At 33.6% G+C, this 21171-nt stretch overlaps 2 protein-coding genes across 2 annotated transcripts; one reads left to right on the top strand and one right to left on the bottom strand.

Moving 5' to 3' along the window:
- Window positions 1-2195: 2195 nt before the first annotated feature.
- Window positions 2196-7521, bottom strand: LOC106400228 (sister chromatid cohesion protein PDS5 homolog C). Its single transcript, XM_013840609.3, has 14 exons — window positions 7211-7521; window positions 6610-6770; window positions 5620-5870; window positions 5203-5406; window positions 4922-5103; window positions 4720-4846; window positions 4468-4620; window positions 4060-4380; window positions 3847-3966; window positions 3608-3681; window positions 3467-3518; window positions 3266-3349; window positions 2617-3190; window positions 2196-2532 (listed from the first exon to the last, which is right to left on the bottom strand). The coding sequence occupies exons 1-14, from the start codon at window positions 7519-7521 to the stop codon at window positions 2492-2494; spliced, it is 2655 nt and encodes an 884-aa protein (XP_013696063.2). The 3' UTR covers window positions 2196-2491.
- Window positions 7522-14779: 7258 nt separating this feature from the next.
- On the top strand, window positions 14780-20043 carry LOC106405465 (paired amphipathic helix protein Sin3-like 6). The gene is made up of 7 exons (XM_022704534.2): window positions 14780-16098; window positions 16295-16420; window positions 16538-16718; window positions 16817-16915; window positions 17020-17124; window positions 17226-17280; window positions 17487-20043. The coding sequence occupies exons 1-7, from the start codon at window positions 16013-16015 to the stop codon at window positions 17645-17647; spliced, it is 813 nt and encodes a 270-aa protein (XP_022560255.2). The 5' UTR covers window positions 14780-16012; the 3' UTR covers window positions 17648-20043.
- The last annotated feature ends 1128 nt before the right edge of the window (window positions 20044-21171 follow it).

The following is a 21171-nucleotide window of genomic DNA, read 5'->3' as shown; positions in this document are numbered from 1 at the left end:
GAGGAAATATTATAGACGTTAGAGAGCCGTTGGAGAGCTGTTGGGGGATTTTAAAAATTCTGAGGAAATTCCGACGAACTAGCCGTTGGCATCGGAATTCCGTCGGAATTTCCTCGGTCTGTCGGCAGAATTTCAACTATAAATATAAGCACCCCTCTTCCTCTTCATTCACTCCATATCTTCATCCTCCCTCTCACTCTCTTTACACACGAATTTGATTCATAAAAAACATGTCTTCTTCAAATTATTTTCGTTCTTGGATCGATCGACCTCATTTGGATCCGAACACGAGATTGCTTACGGAAGAATACCAACGAGGTATAACCGAATTCATGGGGTTAGTTCACCGACAACCGGAAGCAAAAACAGGTATGTTAAGATGTCCTTACTCTAATTGTAAAAATAAAAAGGTTATTAAAGAGTGGGATGTTTGGACTCATCTATATTTGAGTGGGTTTACACGAAGTTACTAAATTTGGTATCATCATGGGGAAACTGATTATGAACATGGTAGTACTAGCGAACCTCAGCCAGCGGTTAGATTAGAAAAACCAATTAGAACGGATGTAGATTATGGTGTAGGTACTGAGCAGATGGTAAATGATCATTTTAGAGGGGAAGATTTACCCAATGCAGAAGCTAGGAGATTTTATGATATGTTGGATGCTGGAAAGCAACCATTGTACAAAGGTTGCAGAGATGGTCATTCAGCTTTATCATCTGCTACAAGATTGATGGCATTAAAACGGATTATAATTTGGCTGAAGACTGTGTGGATGTGATTGCTGATTATGTAAAAGGTATTCTACCCGAAGATAATGTAGCTCCTGGCTCATACTACGAGGTTCAGAAACTCGTAGCTGGTCTTGGTTTATCGTATCAGGTAATAGATGTATGCAGAGACAACTGCATGATTTATTGGAGGGCAGATGAACAGCGGGTTTCATGCAAATTTTGTGGGAAGCCTCGTTATAAAGATATGAGTGGAAGAGTTCCAGTGCCATATAAAAGGATGTGGTATTTGCCTTTGACGAAAAGGTTGCAGAGGTTGTATCTTTCTGAACGCACAGCGCAACCAATGAGATGGCATGCGGAGCACTCAACAGATGGTGAGATCAGACATCCTTCAGATGCAAAAGCGTGGAAGCATTTCCAATCAAAGTATCCCGACTTTGCGTATGAGAGAAGAAATGTCTACCTTGGATTATGTACTGATGGTTTCAGCCCGTTTGGCAAGAGTGGAAGACAGTATTCTCTATGGCCAGTCATTCTTACACCATACAACCTACCCCCACCGCCCTATGTTGATCCAGAAGTACTTACGGCTCAGCTGAAGGACAAGGATGATCGCATATCTGCGTTGAAGACTCAGATGACAGCTCAACAGGCGGGCTATGAGACACAGAAGAGGCTGAACAAGCAAATGATGGAGATGATGAAGAGGATGTACCCGAACGAGGTGTTCCCGAACATTCAAGACCCGTAGTTTTTTTTTTCTTTTCAAAAACTCGGAATGTTTTATTTTTATTTGTACAACTTTGAATATTATCTAATATATTTTCAATTTTAATTTTAATTTTAATTTTATATTTTCGAATTTAAATTTCAAAAATTTTAATTTTTTTTTAAAAAATAATTTTTTTAAAAAAATTAATTTTTTCCGAAATTCCGAGGAAAAGCACCCTCGGAAATTTTCGACGAACTTTTCCTCGGAAAAAGTCGTCGGAATATACCGAGGAAGAGTTCCTCGGAAATTTCCGAGGGAAAGAAGTTCCTCGGAATTTTCCGAGGGCCACGTTCCTCGAAAATTCCCGATGAACATTCCGAGGAATGTTTCGTCGAAACTTCCGAGGATTGGACCATCGGAATTCCATCGAAATATTCCAAGGAAGGCGTCCCTCGGTATATTCCGAGGAACGTTCCGACGAACTTATTGTCCTCGGAGTTTCCTCGGAATTTAGTTTCCTCGAAATTCCGTCGGAAATTTCCGAGGGATTTCCGAGAAAATATGAATTTCCGAAGACTTTTTTCGTCAGTATGTCCTCAGAATAGCGTTATTCCGACGACATACCGACGATTTTTTCCCTCAGTATGCTGCTGTTTAATAACACATCGATAAGTTTTAAAATGTAGCAATAGAAGAATTTTAACAATTATAAACGTTTAAAATCGACATACAAAAAAAAAAAAGAAAATTTGCAAACATTTAAAAAGTGGATAAGTTGAGAATAAGTAATAGCAGAGAACCAAGACGGTGCTGACTGCTGAGAAGAAAGGATATACACACAGTTCAACCCCGAACTAGAGCATACGCTGAACCATAATGTCACTGTTTAGTTTGCATATTTTAGACGAGAATTCCAAAATTAAAATGTCTCTAGAGAGAATGCTACACAAAAGATTTTTTTCTTTGGTCAACTACTTAAACTCCATCGTTGAACAAAATGGGTTTGCAAAAGTCTCTGATCCCATTTCTTGACCCTAAACTTGATTATGAGTTGAGGATTTTGTTGATTCCAGATATCTTCTCCCCTGTTAGTTCCAACATCACATTATCAGAGACCAAGAACCAAAGTACACAGCCAATAAATTAAAAAAAAAAGACAGATTACTTACCTAACACGTCAACTTCATGCAGCGAAGCTACTAGGTTATCTTCCTTTTTCTTGATCTCAGATCTGAACTGTTGTACACTGTTTAAAGTGTCTACAATTCTCTGTTCCTTTGTCTCGAGCTCAGAGCGAAACTGTTTTACACTGGTTAACATGTCAACAATGCTCTGTTCCTTTGTTTCCAGCTGAGAGCCAAACTGTCTCACACTGGTTAACATGTCAACAATAGTCTGTTCCTTTGTTTCGACCTCAGAGCCAAACTTTCTTACACTGTTTATCGTGTCTGTGATGCTCTGTTTGACCTTACCCAACTGATGTGTGATAGAGCAAGTTTGAGAGTGTCCAAGCTCAGAACCAGATTTGCGATGGTGGCAAGAGGGTTCTCCTTCTGCAGTGGGCTTCTCCATCTCACCATGAGATTTATGGAGGCTGTGGCTTTGGACTCGAGCTCGCTTGCGTGCCTGAGTCTCAGCTTCTGCAGGATCCTCGTCAGGAGGAAGTGAGAGGTTCAGCCTCCTCTTAGGTGCACCAGTTTGCTCACGGTTGGAAACTTCTGCGGCCTTCTGTTTATCCTTGTGCTGATTGGGAAGATCAAATGACAGTTAACCATCTTACTCCCAACATCAAGAAAAACAGAAAAGTCAGACACAAACCTTTGACGATTTTGATGCCTCCACAAGATACCAGTTATGATTTTTTAAGTCTAAAGTTTCTTGATCTCCATCCTCATAGACAACCTGTTAACCAGCATACAACAATAAAATAAAAAAAACAGAACCATATGAAAGAAAAGTGTAGCACAAACAAACAAGATATATATATTTATATAGAAGCCTGATATAATTTGGCCTTACCATATGTCTCTTTCTGGAAGGATCATATGAAGTAACTTCACCTCTATAATACCTGCAGTAAAAATGTGATATAGCTCATTTACAAATATAAATATGCAACCAGGTTCAGCACAAAGGAAGCAGAGAGAAAATAACGCTTACATCTTATCAAGTGGCCACCAGACTCTGATTCTTGATCCAACTAAAGTTTTATCATACTTTCGGTCATCAAATGCCTGCCATTGAATTAAATCAGAACAAAGATTTAAATAGAAAGAACTCGATCAGAGCCATGCATAGTGATAGGAAGCTGCAAGCATGCATAGCTAACTATTGTTTTCCGCATTCCTTTATATGACCAACAGTTACTATATGTGAGTGAAACTAAGAAAAAAACATACTTTCTCTGTGTCTAGACTGTGTTTTCTCTTTGCGCTTGTATTAGCAAGAGTTTTCTCTGATGGTTGTTGCTTCACTTCTGTCTTTGACTTTGAGATTGACTTTCCAGAGGAAACGATTGTCTGAAACACAATTAAAGTACACTCGTAAACAGCACAAGGACAGGGCAGGCAGCCATGTAAATTACTCAAATACAGGTCAGGGAACATCTTTACCTTTTTGTTATTACCCAAAGAAATGGGTTTCTCTGACTGCTTCGTTGCTTTTATCTCAGAGGTGCTTCTCTTTGTAGGAGGAACACTAGGCTTGGCATTACTAGCAGAAGCTATCTTCTTTCCAGACTCCTTTGTCAATTTAGCTTGGGCCGTACCTATTTCTTGAGAAGCACTAGCAGTAGCAGCAGATGGTTTGGCCTCCATCGAGCTTTCCTTTTTCTTCTGGTTCACAGCACGACCAGTTTCCTCATCCAGACCACTGTTGATAGCATTGCTGTCAAGTTGTTGAGGCTCATCATCATCTTGCTTCTTTGGTTTATCCTGCCGATTAGAAAATATACTTAACAAGGCATGTAAAAACAACTGCCAGAGAAACAAACAGGTGAGAGAGAGAGAGAGAGAGCTTACACTGGATGCACCTTCGCATATGAAAGCCACCACATTACTATACTTATCTAAAGAAACACCTGATGATTTCACTGCTTCAGCAAGATATGTTTGGCACTTGGTAGAACAGTTTAGCAGAACTTTTTCTGCCAACCTCCGTGATATTGAGGGAACCTAAGGGAAGAGAAGTGGAAAGAGTTAAAAACAAAAGATGCATGCATATATTGGTTGCTGAAACAAGACTAAGAAGCTATGGATGGATGGATGCATGACCTCATCAGTCTCGTTGACATAATGCAGAATTGGTGCAAGCAACTTTGGAGGCAAATCATCGCTTTCTTTTAAAACATGGGTCATAATGTTCTCCATATCCGAAAATACTTCCACTGGATGATCATCCCTGGAAAGGAAATGAAATATAAGCAACACTCAGTTATTCCAAGCAGCAGTGTAGACAGTTAATGAGCTTTTTTACCTTAAGGCCTTGAGAAAATGCTGGAACATCTCAATACAGAGTGCATCATACACAGGATCCAACATCAGATAAGAGACATCGTACTTAGCCACAGTGTTAAGGATGGAAGTGCTTTTGGTATAGGAGAGACTATTTTTGTCATCTAGATGTTCAAATGATGATACAATTAGCTTCAATACTTCCTGCCCCCAAATGGTTACAAAAGAAAGCTGTCAGTCACTGACTATATTTTCATAATTAAGATGAAAACAACTACAAAAAAAAACAAGAATGTAACTTACCCTCATCTGTTCGTCAACATATGGAGCAGTGGGAGCATTTATTCTCGTAACCTGGATGAAGCAGGAAGCGACATGGACTCTCACATGGACATTCCAATGCTTGAAGAGTCTTTCATCGACTAATGCTTTCTTCAACGGAGAGAGTGCTTCCTGAATCGAGCTAGGAGGTGACTGTTCCACCTCTACCAAGCAGATGAACAGTTTCTGCATACAAATTAAAGGAACGAGCTTTCAGAAGATAACTCTAACAAAATCGAAGCAGCATTCAACAAAACATGTTTCAAATTTTAAGCACATAAAAAAAATACAGTTTTTTTTTTTAACTTGATCCTCCTAGTAATACTAAAGTTGTGTTCTTTGGTCGGAAAGAGTATAAAAGTTGGGTTCTTTGGAGAGAATGTAACAAAAGGAGCTCACGTCGAGAAGGTGAAGAAGCGTATCAACAGAAGACGGTAGAAGAAGAAGAGCTTTGCCAGCTTCCAGAAGGCGCTTCTCGAGCTCTTTAGACATGAATGCTACCTCCTCCTTGAGTTTCTCAAAAACCCTACCAGAGAAGAAGCGACGAGAGTCTCGAACGGTCGCTGAACAGCAATAAGGAAAGGTGGAAACTTTCTCGGTCCTCAGCCTTGTTTTAATGTAATAAAGACTCCAACTTTTCACAACAAGACCTCAATATAAAGCATACATTGTCTTTATATGCAGATATTAGTAACGTTTGTTGATTTGTTCGCGACTCGTGAGGATTAACGACGTCTTAGTGCGATCTAATCATGATTTGGATGTTTGTTTTGCAGTAGAAAGTTTTACTAACGCTTTATAGTTAATCATTTTCAGTATCACATGTAAACAAATACTGAATAAACTAAAGAGTACTTTTATCAAAATTCATTAACTATTTTCACAACTTAAAAGATTACTTAGACTTAGGATTGGCGAATTGCTGCAATTCTTGTTGAATAGCCTGGATACTCCCGTAGAGTCACTTTGAAAGTCGCAATGATGAAATCAACTGTTAAAATCTTCAGAGAAATTATGCTTTGAGCAAATACGAGCCAGAAATGTCGAAGAAACTATGCCGCATAAGCCGAGCATGTTTAAATAAAGATACGAGATCAAACTTCGTATATATCATTTCGGGAAAGGAATGATAGGGATTCTATCCGAACATGAAATGATCGGAAAAACATTCTTGCGGAATTTTTTTGCGAGAAATAACAAGTTTTACAAAACAATCTTCAGAAAACAAAGGACTATAACAAAGCGCTTAATGGGAGGCAACCCATTGATAAGTTTTCATTGTCAGTTTTATTTATTTTCGTGTTTGCTTTGTTTCAGAAAAAAAGTATCCGAGGAGACGATTGCTCTGAGCATCGACTGATGAGACGAGTCGATATCGATCGGTAGTACACCACCGCCAGCGTCTCCACGGAGTGACATCTGTGAGTGTCTTGACCAACCCTCCATAAGCTTTGTTGATTGTATCAATCCATTGCACTCCTACCGCACAATTATTACCAAGAAGTATTTGTCTCGCAGTCAGCTCTTTAAACATGTGAAACCGATCCCTCCTACACGTCATATAGTAAGAACATCCATAACCAATCACCCACTTATCATGACACTGTGTATATGTTTCCGATAGTGCATCATCCTCTCAATAAGGATCTATCACAACCGCTGCTTTAGATTCTTCGCCATACTTCTTCTTTGTAACATAACAGTCATTCCTGGTGTATGTCTGCTTCTTTCAGAACCAACAGGTAATTCTAGACCCTGAGCTTGATTTAGAACCGACCCTAACATTCCTCACAAAATCTTTTTTCTCAGACTTTCCTCTAGCATAATATCATTCACCATCTTCATGTGAAACCCTAGAGGTTTTAAGATCTTGATCTCTAGACCTTGCAGAACCCGTCACCTCTTCCAAGGATAATGTTTCCTTGCCGTATTTAAGCGTTTCCTTGAGAGAGCCAAAATGTGAAGGTAGCAAATTCAACAACATAATCACCTTGCACCTCCCCTGACATAGCTACATTCACGCTTGACAGGTAAGACACAAGAGCCATCGATATTCTCATCCATATCCTGAGTATCAACCATCTTGAAGATATAGAATTTGTGCTCCAAGTGAATTATATTCGGTAAAGTCTTGGAAAGGTAAAACATCTCCAGTGTAAACCATGAAGAAGCACCTGAAGTACACAATTCGATCTTCCTTAACACATGATCTCCCACACTAAGAATGATCAGATTCATCGTCGTATCTGATCTTTCAAGCCTTTCAGCTTCCTCTTTCACCAACTTCTCCCTGAAATACATCTTTGTCTTGCTCCTTCTGAATCTCTGATACCGAAGGTGACATAGACTCTTCAAATACATCCTTTAAACCAAGGACAGACAGATGTTGTAATACTCCGTCTTTAAAAAAAAATAAAAATAAAATAAATACAGAGCTCGGAATAGTATCAATGGAAAACCCCGAAGTTGGACAAAAACCCTAATTTTGGTATTATGGAATTTTTCGGAGAAGCCGAAGGCTCGGGAAATATTTACCCTCAAAGTTAAAGTTAGTCTGGAGTTTATTAAAAATATTCAGCTCATAAAATTAGGAACGGGAAAATATTCAGGATTGATCACAGGTCAAAAATATGCTGGAAGGGTCGCAATCGCGCAAATCGACCGAGAAGCTCGAGGTGTCACAACACAAGGGATCAGAAAGTGGTGTCAATCACTTAGCAAGCTATCTGTCTACGAAGCACGACATGTCTCTGCAGGAATGAGTGTTTCATGCAGCTTGACAAGCAGAAGCACGAGGTGTCACAGTATCTTCGAATAGCGCATGCGAACTGACATCCAGTGGCCGTGTGTCGCGACGCATGAACCCCAAACATGCTGAGAATCATGTGGACGTGGTGGTGTCTCCTGGAATGTAAAGGAAGCATGCATCAGGGCATGTGGACGCCCATGTGTCGCCACGCATGCGACCACAAGCATGCATGATGACACACATGCGATCGGGTGGCTCATTCTTCCTGGCTGGCAACTTCTATATATACCCAGCTACCTGGTTCATTTTCACTCAATGAGACACACCAAGGAAACTCCAAAACGTGGGTTAGAGAGAGAGAGAGAGAGAGAGAGAGAAAGAAGTGAGGTTCTTTAGAAGTATAGACATTTCCGTAGACCGATAAACTGCCAGGAAGTTCCGAAAGACTGTCTAGAAGAGAAAGAAGGTTCTTTCGGAGTTTTGATCAGTCAAGACCAGTCCATTCAAGACATTGACGTTGGGTTTTGGGATTAACATCACGGTACGAAGACGAAGATTTGGAGGGGAGAAAAATGGTTTGGTCAACTTCCGGAATCAGAAAGTCAAGCCACATCTGTTAATCACTGTGAGTCATGGTTAATTTTTTGTTAACAAATTTATAATGCAGGTTCTTGACATCAGAGACGGCTTCTGAGCTATGAAAGCCGTACCGGTCTAGGTGTCATTTTGTGGATCTGAGGCTTGAGACGTTGTATGGGCTAAGTGGATAGCAAGACTAGTCTAACACCCGGATTATTGTGATTGTGTGATTATTATATGTTTTTATGGTGTGTACCTCGTGTTGGTACTGTTGTGTGAGAACCTCCTCATATCCTTTTGCAGGTGACCAGTAGAAAGGACCATAGCGCCCGCGGAACTGTAGGAGCTAGTGTAGATTGGAAATCTTTTGCTAAAGACTCGTTTTCAAGATATATGAATATATGTTTTGCTTTTGGCTGCATCCATGGACCCTTATGTATAATATTTTAGGCTTGTGATCTTCGTGTTTTATATATATGAAATAAAATATGTTTGATATTCGTGACATGTTGAATCTGATTTTAGGTTAGTCCAACCTAACACAACTCTATGACTCGGTACGGTAGGGGTGGGCGTTCGGGTACCCGTTCGGGTTTAGATCGAGTATTTTAAATTTTCGGGTATTTCGGTATAGAGGTGTAGAACCCGTTCAGGTATTTCTAAACTTCGGCTTGGGTTCGGGTATTTTTAGTTCTGATTCGATTATTTCGGATCGGGTTCGGATATTTAGATTTAAAAAAAAAAATATTAAAATTTTCATTTCTCAAATTCTTGTATTTAAAAATATACTCCATCTGTTTTTAAGTATAAGATGTTTAGGTAAAATCACACATATTAAAAAAATTACTTTTAGTCTTGAAAGTATCTGTAAAACTATAAATTAATGATATTCAACCAATTAATGGTATTTAAAAATTATTAAATATGATTAGTTACACAGTTTTTAATAAAGTAAAAGTTACCTAGAAAAATAAAAACATCTTTTATATTGGAAAATCAAAATTCTGTAAAACATCCTACATTTAGGAACGGAGGGATTAACTTTCACTTCACTATTTTTTTATTTTTAATAGATTGGATGGTTAATAGATTTGGACATAACATTTTGAAACTAAAAAGACATTAATTTGGTTATTGTTTTTAAATTTTGGATGTAATTTTTTGTTAATTCTTGAAATAAAAAGTTTGACATGCATTTTAAGTGAGTAGTAAATTATTTACTCTGTAATTGTATGTATATCATATAAACTTAAAGTATGTGTAGTATCAATATAAATATTTATATAAAATAAAAGATGTAAACTACAAATATAAGATTAATTATACATATATTCGGTTATCGTCGAATATCCATTCGGGTTCGGATATTACCGTTCGGGTTCGGATATCTAATCTCTCCTAATTCAATACCCGTTAGTATATTTTGCTACTTCGGTTCGGATTTTGGTTCCGGTTTTTTGGATCGGGTTCAGGTGCGGCTTCGGATATCGGGTAAAGTGCCCACCCCTAATGTCGTTCATCGCCTGGTCGCTTCTGTACCCGAGTATCCTCATCTTGAATCACTTTGAGGTACACATGTTCAAGGTTCGTAATTGGTTCCTGGCTTCCTGCATAAGTAGCGAGGAACAAACAGTTCCGAACACATTCTCATCAAGATACATCAGAAAGTCATGGACCTTGTCTTCCTCCCATTGTGCCCTTAGAGTTACACTGAACTTGCATGTACATCCATTGCAAACACAGCTCAGCATTGGACGGTAACACGACAAACTGTGCCAACTCTTTGTAAGTTTTCCAAAGCATGTCTCGATCATGAGACCAGCTTGATGGCAGTTTGCAAGTTACTTCCTGAGATGCTGAACACGAGGTCCGTTCGTCACACGAAATCGTCTGCATATGTGTTCCAACAAGTCTGTAGCAAGGGTTTGTGTGAGATGTTCAATCGCAGCCTTTGGTCAATCGTCATCTTGATCCATTGATGGTCTTCCAATCTTCATAGTCGGATGAGTCTTCAGCTGGCTGGGGAAGACTCCCGTCTACAAATCCAAATTTCTTCATTGAGCTCAAAGCAGTCTCAAGGTTGATAGCCATCCTTGTAAAAAATGATGTGAGATAACACTTCCTGGATTGTCGCTTCGGTGAGATCATACGGCAAGATCGTACGCCTTTGAATATCCATCGTTGGTACCGTGACTCCAGATCAAACAGCTGAGTTCTCAGTCATGTTGTTATCGCCCATATCGCAGAACCAAGTTTTCAGTCGTTTAGAAATCAAAAAGGAATCAAGACTAAGACAACATATAAATCACAAAAATATTTGTGTCTGATACCATGTGAAATAGTTGCAGAGAATAGAGAAGGTTTTCTTGTGTCTTATTCACGTTAGAGATCAACTCTATATATACAGCTTGTACAGAGAAATATCCCCATGTAACCTAGCTATAGGATTATGTAAACATTCCTTACAAGGAAGATTTCGTATTAACTATCGTATATACTCCAATAGATAAAGTGATATCAGGAACTTGAACATCTCTTTTATATATTACCATATATTATAAAGTGCCAATATAAAGTACTAACAATATATTACCATATATTTCTCTAACAATAATTTAGTCAATTCTTTTATTTATTTAAATCTCACTCCTAAATCTTAATCATTACTATTACTATATTTATCATTTTGATTTTTAATCGTAAAATCATTGAAACTAATATTTTATATTATCACTTTTATCATATAATATATGATTTAAAGCAAGATAAATTACAAGACATATATGTGTACATTCTAATAATCATATCATATATAAACATTTCCACTAAAATCTCATATCATATATATAAACCTTTTTTTTTTAATTTGAAAAATTTACCTGAAATCAAAACTCTAATCGTAAACCAAAAACTTAAAAACAATATCTATAATACCGGAAACATATTTGAAATATCCAAATATACATAATAAACACATACTTATGATCGGGTCTAGGGTAGGACCCGGACTCAAACAAAGACCTGCGGGTAAAAAAAAACCCAATAGGTTATCTTCTCCGGACCTGAACTAAACCTATAATTTTGAGTCGGTTCGGTTTGTTTTTTTGATCCGGATATAATTCTCATGTCGAAAAGAAACTTACGTAAAAGTGTACATATAAAATCTCAAATAAACTAATTTGTAGATTATATAGCTGTTAAAAATTATGTTTTTCGATATAATAAAACTTTGTATTATAATATAATCCAACAACTCCGCGCTTTCCAAGCGCGGGTCAAAATCTAGTTATTACTTAAAATATGATATGCCTGACGATTTTGTTGTTATCTATCTATACTATTATTTATGAAATGATTTAACTTATTTGTCATGATTTCCATGATTTTAGTTAATTTTGATTATTTGTCATGTTTTAATTATGTTTAAGCTGAGTCATTAATTTATTAATAGTTTTAGTCGAGTTCATAATTTATTAATTTAGATAATATAACTATTTTTTTTGTCAGCAACAAAACAGACTCATATAGACTCTGTAAACCAAACTGGTAGCTCTGTATCCTTATGGACTACGAACGAGGGTTACCTTCTTGCACTACGTGCTAGACTATCTGTCCTTGAATTTTGCGTCCTTGGAATATGGATGAGCTCTGAGCTGTGGAAACTACCTTGCAGGATCTTTATATCTTCGAGATAACTTGCAAATGCGGGCCATTCGTCGGGTTCAGAAACCATCTTCACCAACCGAGAACAATCCGTCGCAAAAGTGACAGTAAACTGTCTTAAGTTCCTCATACATTCCATCGCCCAAATGAGTGCCTCTATCTCCGAATGAAGTGGTGATTGACTCACTCTAGTGTTCCTTGCTCCCAATAAATTATCAAAGCCTTCGAGAGTGCTGCACCATCCTTGTCCTGAAAACCTATCATTTTCTTTCTAAGATCCATCCGTAAAGCACCACCGACCAGGGATAATTGGAACCGTCTCGGTTACTACTGAACGGGCCTGATCAGTTCTTTGTGCATGATTAATCTGCGCCTCGGCCCATAAGGCAGACTCTGTTTCAGCCAACTTAAGAGTATCTCGAGGGTCAATATGTAATTAGATATAACTATAAAATATGTAATTAGATATATAATTATTTTGATTTTGCTTATTTGTCATGTTTTCCATGATTTTAGTCAATTTTTCTTATTTGTAATGTTTTATTAGGTTTTAGCTTAATCATTGATTTATTAATAATTTTTAGCTGAATCACTGATTTATTAATTAAAAAAAATACTCGTAATGAATTTATATATAATTAAAAACGAATTTTGATTTAATAATATTTAAATCTATATGTTATATTAGAATTCTTATTTTCTTATTTGTCATATTTTATTAGGTTTTAAGCATTTATACAGGTCATTGACTTATTATTAATTTTTAGCTGAGTATTTATTAACTTTCATAAAAATCTAATGAAATTTATATATAATAAAAGACGCATTTTATTTTAATAATATTAAATTTATATGTTATATTAAATAATTAATTATAACTAATATAATAAAATTGTGAAAATATATTTAAAAACTAAGAGAATTCTTATATATAATGTGTTGCTATCTGAAAACAATATTTTTTTTATTATAAAGTTAAAAAACTAAGATATAAAACAGTTTATAATTAAATATTAGTCAAACAAAAATATTTATATAAAGATATTTTCTAAACTATTTCTAATATATGAGTGTTTTAAAACTTTTAACACAATAATAAGTATATATTTTGATGAACGTTTTTTTGACATATATAAATAATTTGATGTTTGATTTTACTATTTAAAATCATAAATAATAACTTAACTTGTGACTGAGTTCAAAGTAATTTTTCTTGCTTTTAATTTAAAACATTAAGTTTAATCCGTGAAATACTATAGCTTCAGTTGGTCACCACTAGAAAAATGAAAAAATGAACAAAATAAAAACTAAAATTTCATTTGAAGAATTGAAAAAATATAAAAAAAATATGAATTTTTGTTCAGTTTGTTCCTTATCAAAATTGCATTGGGATTTTTTTTTCTTATAAATTCATTCCTCAATGGAGAATTTAGAATTAAAAGTGGGATATACCTTTCAATAATGTGACTAAAATTTCAACATAACTGGTATAAATTTTGAGGAACAAAGAATTCATCATAATTTTTTTCCTTCAACATGTTCACCAATTAGAGTTTTATAATTCAGATTTCTGAATTAATAAGACATAAAATAATAAGTATTCGTAAAATGATTATGTCCGCATGTGCGGGCAAAACACTTAGTAATCATTTATTTGTTTATCTAATTTGATGCATGTCCATAAGACATATGTATATAGTAAAAAATAATAATTTATACACAGAAAATCATATTTGCTACTTTTTAGAGAAGAGAATCAGGATACATATACGTACATAAGATTTATGCATATCGTAAGTTCATAATTTTAGAAGAAAAATGTATTATTTTCATTATTTCCAAATTCATCAAATTTAAAATAAAAATATAATATTTTAACTATTTCCAAATTTATCAAATTCTAAACAAAGTATATAATATCCGAAATTAATGAATTATAGATGTGTTGCAGACTTGCATATCTCATCTATATTATTATTTGCAAAATAATTTTTAACAACAAAGCTCTCACGTTGAAAGTTAGAACGATTAATATATATACTACCTTTAATGTATTTTATATATAATTAATTATATAATCAAAAACAAATTTTTATAAATAATATTTACTTTTTTTTTTAAAATAAGATAATTTTTATATATTGGTTGTTATCTTAAAACATATTTTTCAATTATAAGATTTAAAAATAAAATATAAAACAATTATAATAAATTAAATAGTTAAAGTCTATCCTTAATAAATTTTACTTAAACATATATATATGTAGGTAGATTTTTTTCATATATATATATGTTTGATTTAATTTTTTAAAAACATAAATAATAAGTTATTATGCTGGTTTTTGAATTAACAAAAAAATAAACTAATAAATATTTGTAAAGTGATTAAGCCCGCATATGCGGGTAAGACACCTAGTTTCATAATATTTCTAACGTACCTGCCAAGATTCCGACAAACATTTTTTTTTTTTGAGAAATAGATTCAAACAAACATTTATTTAAAAAAATATTACTTAAAATATGATACACCCGACGAGTTTGTTGGTTTATCATAATATTTCTCACATACCTGCCAAGATTAAAACAAACATATTTTTTTTTTGTTTTTTGAGAAATAGATTCAAACAGACATTTATATTTAAAAATAGAAACTATCAATATTAGATTGTCATGATGGTATCTAACTTAAAATATTATCCATGTTACTATAAATTAGTTATTTCTTTCCGCATTGTCGAAATTAACTTTTAAAAAAATGTGCATATAGAAAGTACTATTGATGAAAAAATTGCATTTTTTAAAAAAAAATATCTATTTGTATATTATCATTTTAAAATATGAAAGTAATTTATAGAAAAATAGTAAAAATAACTTTAAACAAATTTTTCTAACAAATATCTTTTGTGTGAATATTAATATATTTATATTTTTAACTATCAAAAACTAAAAACTTAATAATAAAATTTTCGTTAAGATGTATGTCACATTGTATTAGTTATAAATTTCAGTAATATATGTTGTTTTCAAATTTATTTTTATTATTTGTTAGAACAATATATATGTATAAAATGATTTTAAACATATCTTAAGAACATTTAAAATTGAAATATATATATATATATATATATGTATATAATTTAAATTAAAAATATGCCATCAATTGAAGTCACTGCCACTTGAGGATATATTTCTACACCACATTTATATGTAAATATTGTCTTATACGAAATGGTCTAGCAACTGTATTGTGAATTTTTTTATCTAGAAAATCACGTAAACAAATGTCAAATGAACATAAAAATAACAATTCTCACTTAGTATCAAATCAAAATATTCAAACTAAAATCAAACGTTAAAAAAAAAACCCGACCACTAGTGTAAATATCAATAAGGGTTTTCAACTTTAAATTTTTTCCAGTCTTTATTATATAGATAAATAACATAATTATTGAGTCGGTTAAGAGCATCTTTAATAAAAAAAATTAGTGTAGGTTCTTAGAATTAAAAAAAAAATAATAATAATTGAAAGAGAAGAGAGAGTGTAGAGAAAAATTCTAATATAAGGATATTTTAGAATTCTATTAGAACTCTATATGACACTTGTATACTATAGATTGGTTGAATTTTTTTTATAACTAATGTCAGTTATCTAATTATATATTATTGAAATATTTGTATTTTTGTTTAAGAAACTCCTTAAAGTTCTTACTGATAAATATTGCTCTAAGGCCCAGTGAAAAGAGATACAGGGAAAATAGGCCCACGAAGTAACACCACAAATTATCTTTTGCTAAGTCTTTTATGATAAAATTAGGGTTTTCAACCTTTAACGTTTTGCCAAAGATGAGGAGAGATAGAGAAGATGGTTACACTTCTCGAGGAGAAACGTTAGTCTCTCTCTCTCTTATCCAAATTTTCATTTCCTCTTTTCAAATTTATCTTTGACTTGTATAGATTGTGAGTTTGCTTTTGAGGCCTATCATTTTTAGGTTTTTTCTTTGACTAAGCTGTTTTTGATTCTTCAGTCTAGTAGATGCAATTTGATTCTTGGAAAAGTTAGTAACATGTGTTTACGGAATGCAGAAACGGGCAATCTCCAACCATACGTGATGCACTGCATTATGTCAGTGCTGTGAGGAACACATTTCATGACGACATAGGGAAATATGAGACATTCCTTGAGGTCATGAAGGACTTTAGAGCTCAGAGGTATATTACCTACCGGCCTCTAGTCTCTTCCCATTTTGTTTTGTCCTTTTCAATACAGTTCAACAGAAGGTATTCGTGTATTGTTGATTTTACTGTGTTTATTCATGTTGGTTGCAGAGACGACCATAATGGTGTCATTAGAAGAATAAAAGTTTTGTTCAATGGTCACAACGACCTAATATTAGGTTTTAATACTTTCTTACCCAAAAAGTATACAATAACCTTTCCGTTGGAGGAAGAGAAACCGAAGACCAGGGTAGGTTTCCAAGATGCTTTCAGTTTCGTCACCAAGATTAAGGTATGTTATGTAATGTACGTGATGTGTAAATTACATATTGAAGTAATGTTTGATTTTCTCTTATCAGTTATGATTTACTTTAATTATTACCTTTGCAGGCAAGGTTCTCAAGTGATGAACATGCGTATAAAAGGTTTCTAGACATCATGGAGATGTATCGAAAGGAAAGAAAGTCCATCATTGATGTCTACGAAGAGGTATATATGTTAAAGAGGGTTAAATTTATGAACTTTCTGCCTCCTATCTTATTTGTTAGAGCGCTAGTTGTAGTGCACTTCTCTGATTATCGTCTGTTGTGTAGGTTACTATTCTCTTCAAGGGTCATGATGATCTGCTCGTGGAGTTCCTTAATTTCTTACCTAATTGTGCTGCAATTTCTGACATGCTTCCAAGGCATTCTGATAAGGTCAGTCTAGTGCATTTTGGCCATACATCCTTTTCACTATGGAACTAAATGTCTCATTTTTCGATTGAGATATTGATACATACTCTTATTTTCTGTGTAAGGTCGAAAACTGTGATGAAAAGCTGGTTGTTTTCTCTGGTGGTAATTCTACTGGAAGTAGGTATTCTGATGGCTTGTTACATTCTAGTGAATGTTCTATATATAAGCAATTGATATCTTTGTGATATGCACCCTTCATCTTGTATACTGCTGTTATGTATCTTAATCGTGTATACTATAATCATGGCCAGTCTTGTCTTTGTTAACGGCTTCAGTGGTCCTCCGTAGTTTAAACCTTGTTCTAAGGTAATTAACTTTTGCAGATTCCCTTGCTAAAGAAGGTCAGGGAGGCTATTTGAACGTGGCAGAAAATGGGCAAATTCAAGAATATCAAAGTGGTCAAGATGGTGGAAGAGATACAGATAGAGATGACAAAACAGCTAGCAGTGTAAGCCAAATTATTGCCTCCTTCCAAAGGATGTGAGTGACTCTTTTTCCATAATAACATCGTTCTACTACACTGGAATTACTGCGTTATACAGTTTTCTTGTAAAATGGTTGGTGTTTGCCCATGCAATATCCATATGATAATTCTAAAAGTGGTCTTTATTAAGATACAATTTATCATGAAGCTGTGTATCTGTTACCGATAGTGCATCATCCTCTCAATCAGGATCTATCACAACCGCTTCTTCAGATTCTTCGCCATACTTCTTCTTTGTAACATAATAGTCATTCTGGTATATGCCTACTTCTTTCAGAACCAGCAGGTAATTCTAGACCCTGAGTGTGATCTAGAACCGACCCTAACATTCCTCACAATATTTTTTTTCTCAGACTTGCCTCTAGCATAATATCATTCTCCATGTTCATGTGAAACCCTAGAGGTTTTAAGATCTTGATCTTTCGGAATTGGTTCCTTTGAATCAAACGACAAATCCCAATTCCTCACAATATGGTTACACATGTTCGGAATTGGTTCCTTTGAATCAAACGACAAATCCCAACAAAAACGCCTAGTCGCTTCTGTACCCGAGTATCCTCATCTTGAATCACTTTGAGGTACACATGTTCAAGGTTCGGAATTGGTTCCTGCATAAGTAGCAAGGAACAAACAGTTCCGAACACATTCTCATCAAGATACATCAGAAAGTCATGGACCTTGTCTTCCTCCCATTGTGCCCTTAGCCTTAAGGTTACACTGAACTTGCATGTACATCCATTGCAAACACAGCTCAGCATTGGACGGTAACATGCCAAACTGTCCCAAATCTTTGTAAGTTTTCCAAGGCATGTCTCGATCATGACACCAGCTTAATGGCAGTTTACAAGTTACTTCCTCAGATGCTGAACACGAGGTCCGTTCGTCACACGAAATCGTCTGCATATGTGTTCCAACAAGTCTGTAGCAAGGGTTTGTGTGAGATGTTCAATCGCAGCCTTTGGTCAATCGTCATCTTGATCCATTGATGGTCTTCCAATCTTCATAGTCGGATGAGTCTTCAGCTGGCTGGGGAAGACTCCCGTCTACAAATCCAAATTTCTTCATTGAGCTCAAAGCAGTCTCAAGGTTGATAGCCATCCTTGTAAAAAATGATGTGAGATAACACTTCCTGGATTGTCGCTTCGGTGAGATCATACGGCAAGATCGTACGCCTTTGAATATCCATCGTTGGTACCGTGACTCCAGATCAAACAGCTGAGTTCTCAGTCATGTTGTTATCGCCCATATCGCAGAACCAAGTTTTCAGTCGTTTAGAAATCAAAAAGGAATCAAGACTAAGACAACATATAAATCACAAAAATATTTGTGTCTGATACCATGTGAAATAGTTGCAGAGAATAGAGAAGGTTTTCTTGTGTCTTATTCACGTTAGAGATCAACTCTATATATACAGCTTGTACAGAGAAATATCCCCATGTAACCTAGCTATAGGATTATGTAAACATTCCTTACAAGGAAGATTTCGTATTAACTATCGTATATACTCCAATAGATAAAGTGCCAATATCAGGAACTTGAACATCTCAGATTGCATTTAAGGTTTGTTGTGCAGGCATCGTTGTAGAGGAATATGGGATTGCATTTTCATCAAATTGGTGTCCACCACCTGCTGAGTTTCAAGCCAATCAAGCTTTAGTAGCAGCAGTAGCCATATGTTGCCGTATTATATTCTCGAGCACTGAGATAGTACCAAAATTATTACTTAAAATATGATATGCCTGACGATTTTGTTGTTATTTCATAATATTTCTAACGTACCTGCCAAGATTCAGACAAACATTTTTTTTTTTTTTAAACATTACTTAAAATAAGATACGCCCGACGAGTTTGTTGGTTTATCATAATATTTCTCACATACCTGCCAAGATTAAAACAAACATATTTTTTTTTGTTTTTTGAGAAATAGATTCAAACAGACATTTATATTTAAAAATAGAAACTATCAATATTAGATTGTCATGATGGTATCTAACTTAAAATATTATTCATGTTACTATAAATTAGTTATTTCTTTCCGCATTGTCGAAATTAACTTTTTTTTAAAAATGTGCATATAGAAAGTACAATTGATGAAAATATTGCAGTTTTTAAAAAAAAAAAATATTTATTTGTATATTATCATTTTAAACTATGAAAATAATTTATAGAAAAATAGTAAAAATAACTTTAAACATATTTTTCTAACAAATATATTTTTGTGTGAATATTAATATATTTATATTTTCAACTATCAAAAAATAAAAACTTAATAATAAAATTATCGTTAAGATGTATGTCACGTTGTATTAATTCTAAATTTCAGTAATATATGTTGTTTTCAAATTTATTTTTTTATCTGTTAGAACAATATATATGTATAAATTGATTTTAAACATATCTTACGAACATTAAAAATTGAAATATATATATATATATAATTTAAATTAAAAATATGCCATCAATTGAAGTCACTGCCACTTGAAGATATATTTCTACACCACATTTATATGTAAATATTGTCTTATACGAAATGGTCTAGCAACTGTATTGTGGATTTTTTTATCTAGAAAATCACGTAAACAAATGTCAAATGAACATAAAAATAATGATTCTCACTTAGTATCAAATCAAAATATTCAAACTAAAATCGAACGTTAAAAAAACCCGACCACTAGTGTAAATATGAATAAGGGTTTTCAACTTTAAATTTTTTCCAGTCTTTATTATATAGACAAATAACATAATTAATGAGTCATTAAGAGCATCTTTAATAAAAAGTTTTAGTGTGGGTTCTTAAAATTAAAAAATAATCTCTATTATATTATTTGAGAAGTCAGTTTCTTATGTGTCGCTCTCACGTTAACTCTCATCATGGTTGATTACAATGATACCTTTAATGAATTAATTTACATTTTAAATACTATTATTTATTTTTTGTTTAGTTTCTTTTTAAAAAATTTCAGGAAAATATACACATATAATAAAAAAAGGAAACTTTTTATAAACTCAAAAAAGGAATTGAAAAACGAAAATATATAATATGATTTCATAAAAAAAGAAAGTTCACAAAATAGTAATATTACATTTAAAAGATACTTTTAAATAACATAAAATATAATATAGAAGTAATAAAATATTTTTCTTATATCTATATTCTCCTAGATGAAAATTATAAATTTCTATATAATGTGATTTCAATAAAAAACAATTTACACATATAATCTTGATATTAGAAAAAGAAATCTTATTTATTTAAAAATAGAATTTTAAACAATAAAAAATATTTCAAAGTAATAAAAATATTTATATATCTATATATTTTCTTAGATGATTACATAAAATAATTAAGTAACATAAACTGATATATGTTTAATTGTCTAAGAATAGTTTATAATTGTAATATTGTAATGTTTAATTTATTTTTCATATATTTAGTTGACTATAATATTTTTCAAGTACAACAAAAAAATATTGATAAATTATATTTTACTTATATAATATAATTTTTAAATAAAATCACAATT

Source organism: Brassica napus, unplaced genomic scaffold, assembly GCF_020379485.1.
Source record: "Brassica napus cultivar Da-Ae unplaced genomic scaffold, Da-Ae ScsIHWf_1459;HRSCAF=2050, whole genome shotgun sequence".
In the NCBI taxonomy this organism is placed as follows: domain Eukaryota; kingdom Viridiplantae; phylum Streptophyta; class Magnoliopsida; order Brassicales; family Brassicaceae; genus Brassica; species Brassica napus.
The sequence above is the reverse complement of the archived record's forward strand: the minus strand, read 5'-3'. Positions and strand labels throughout refer to the sequence as shown.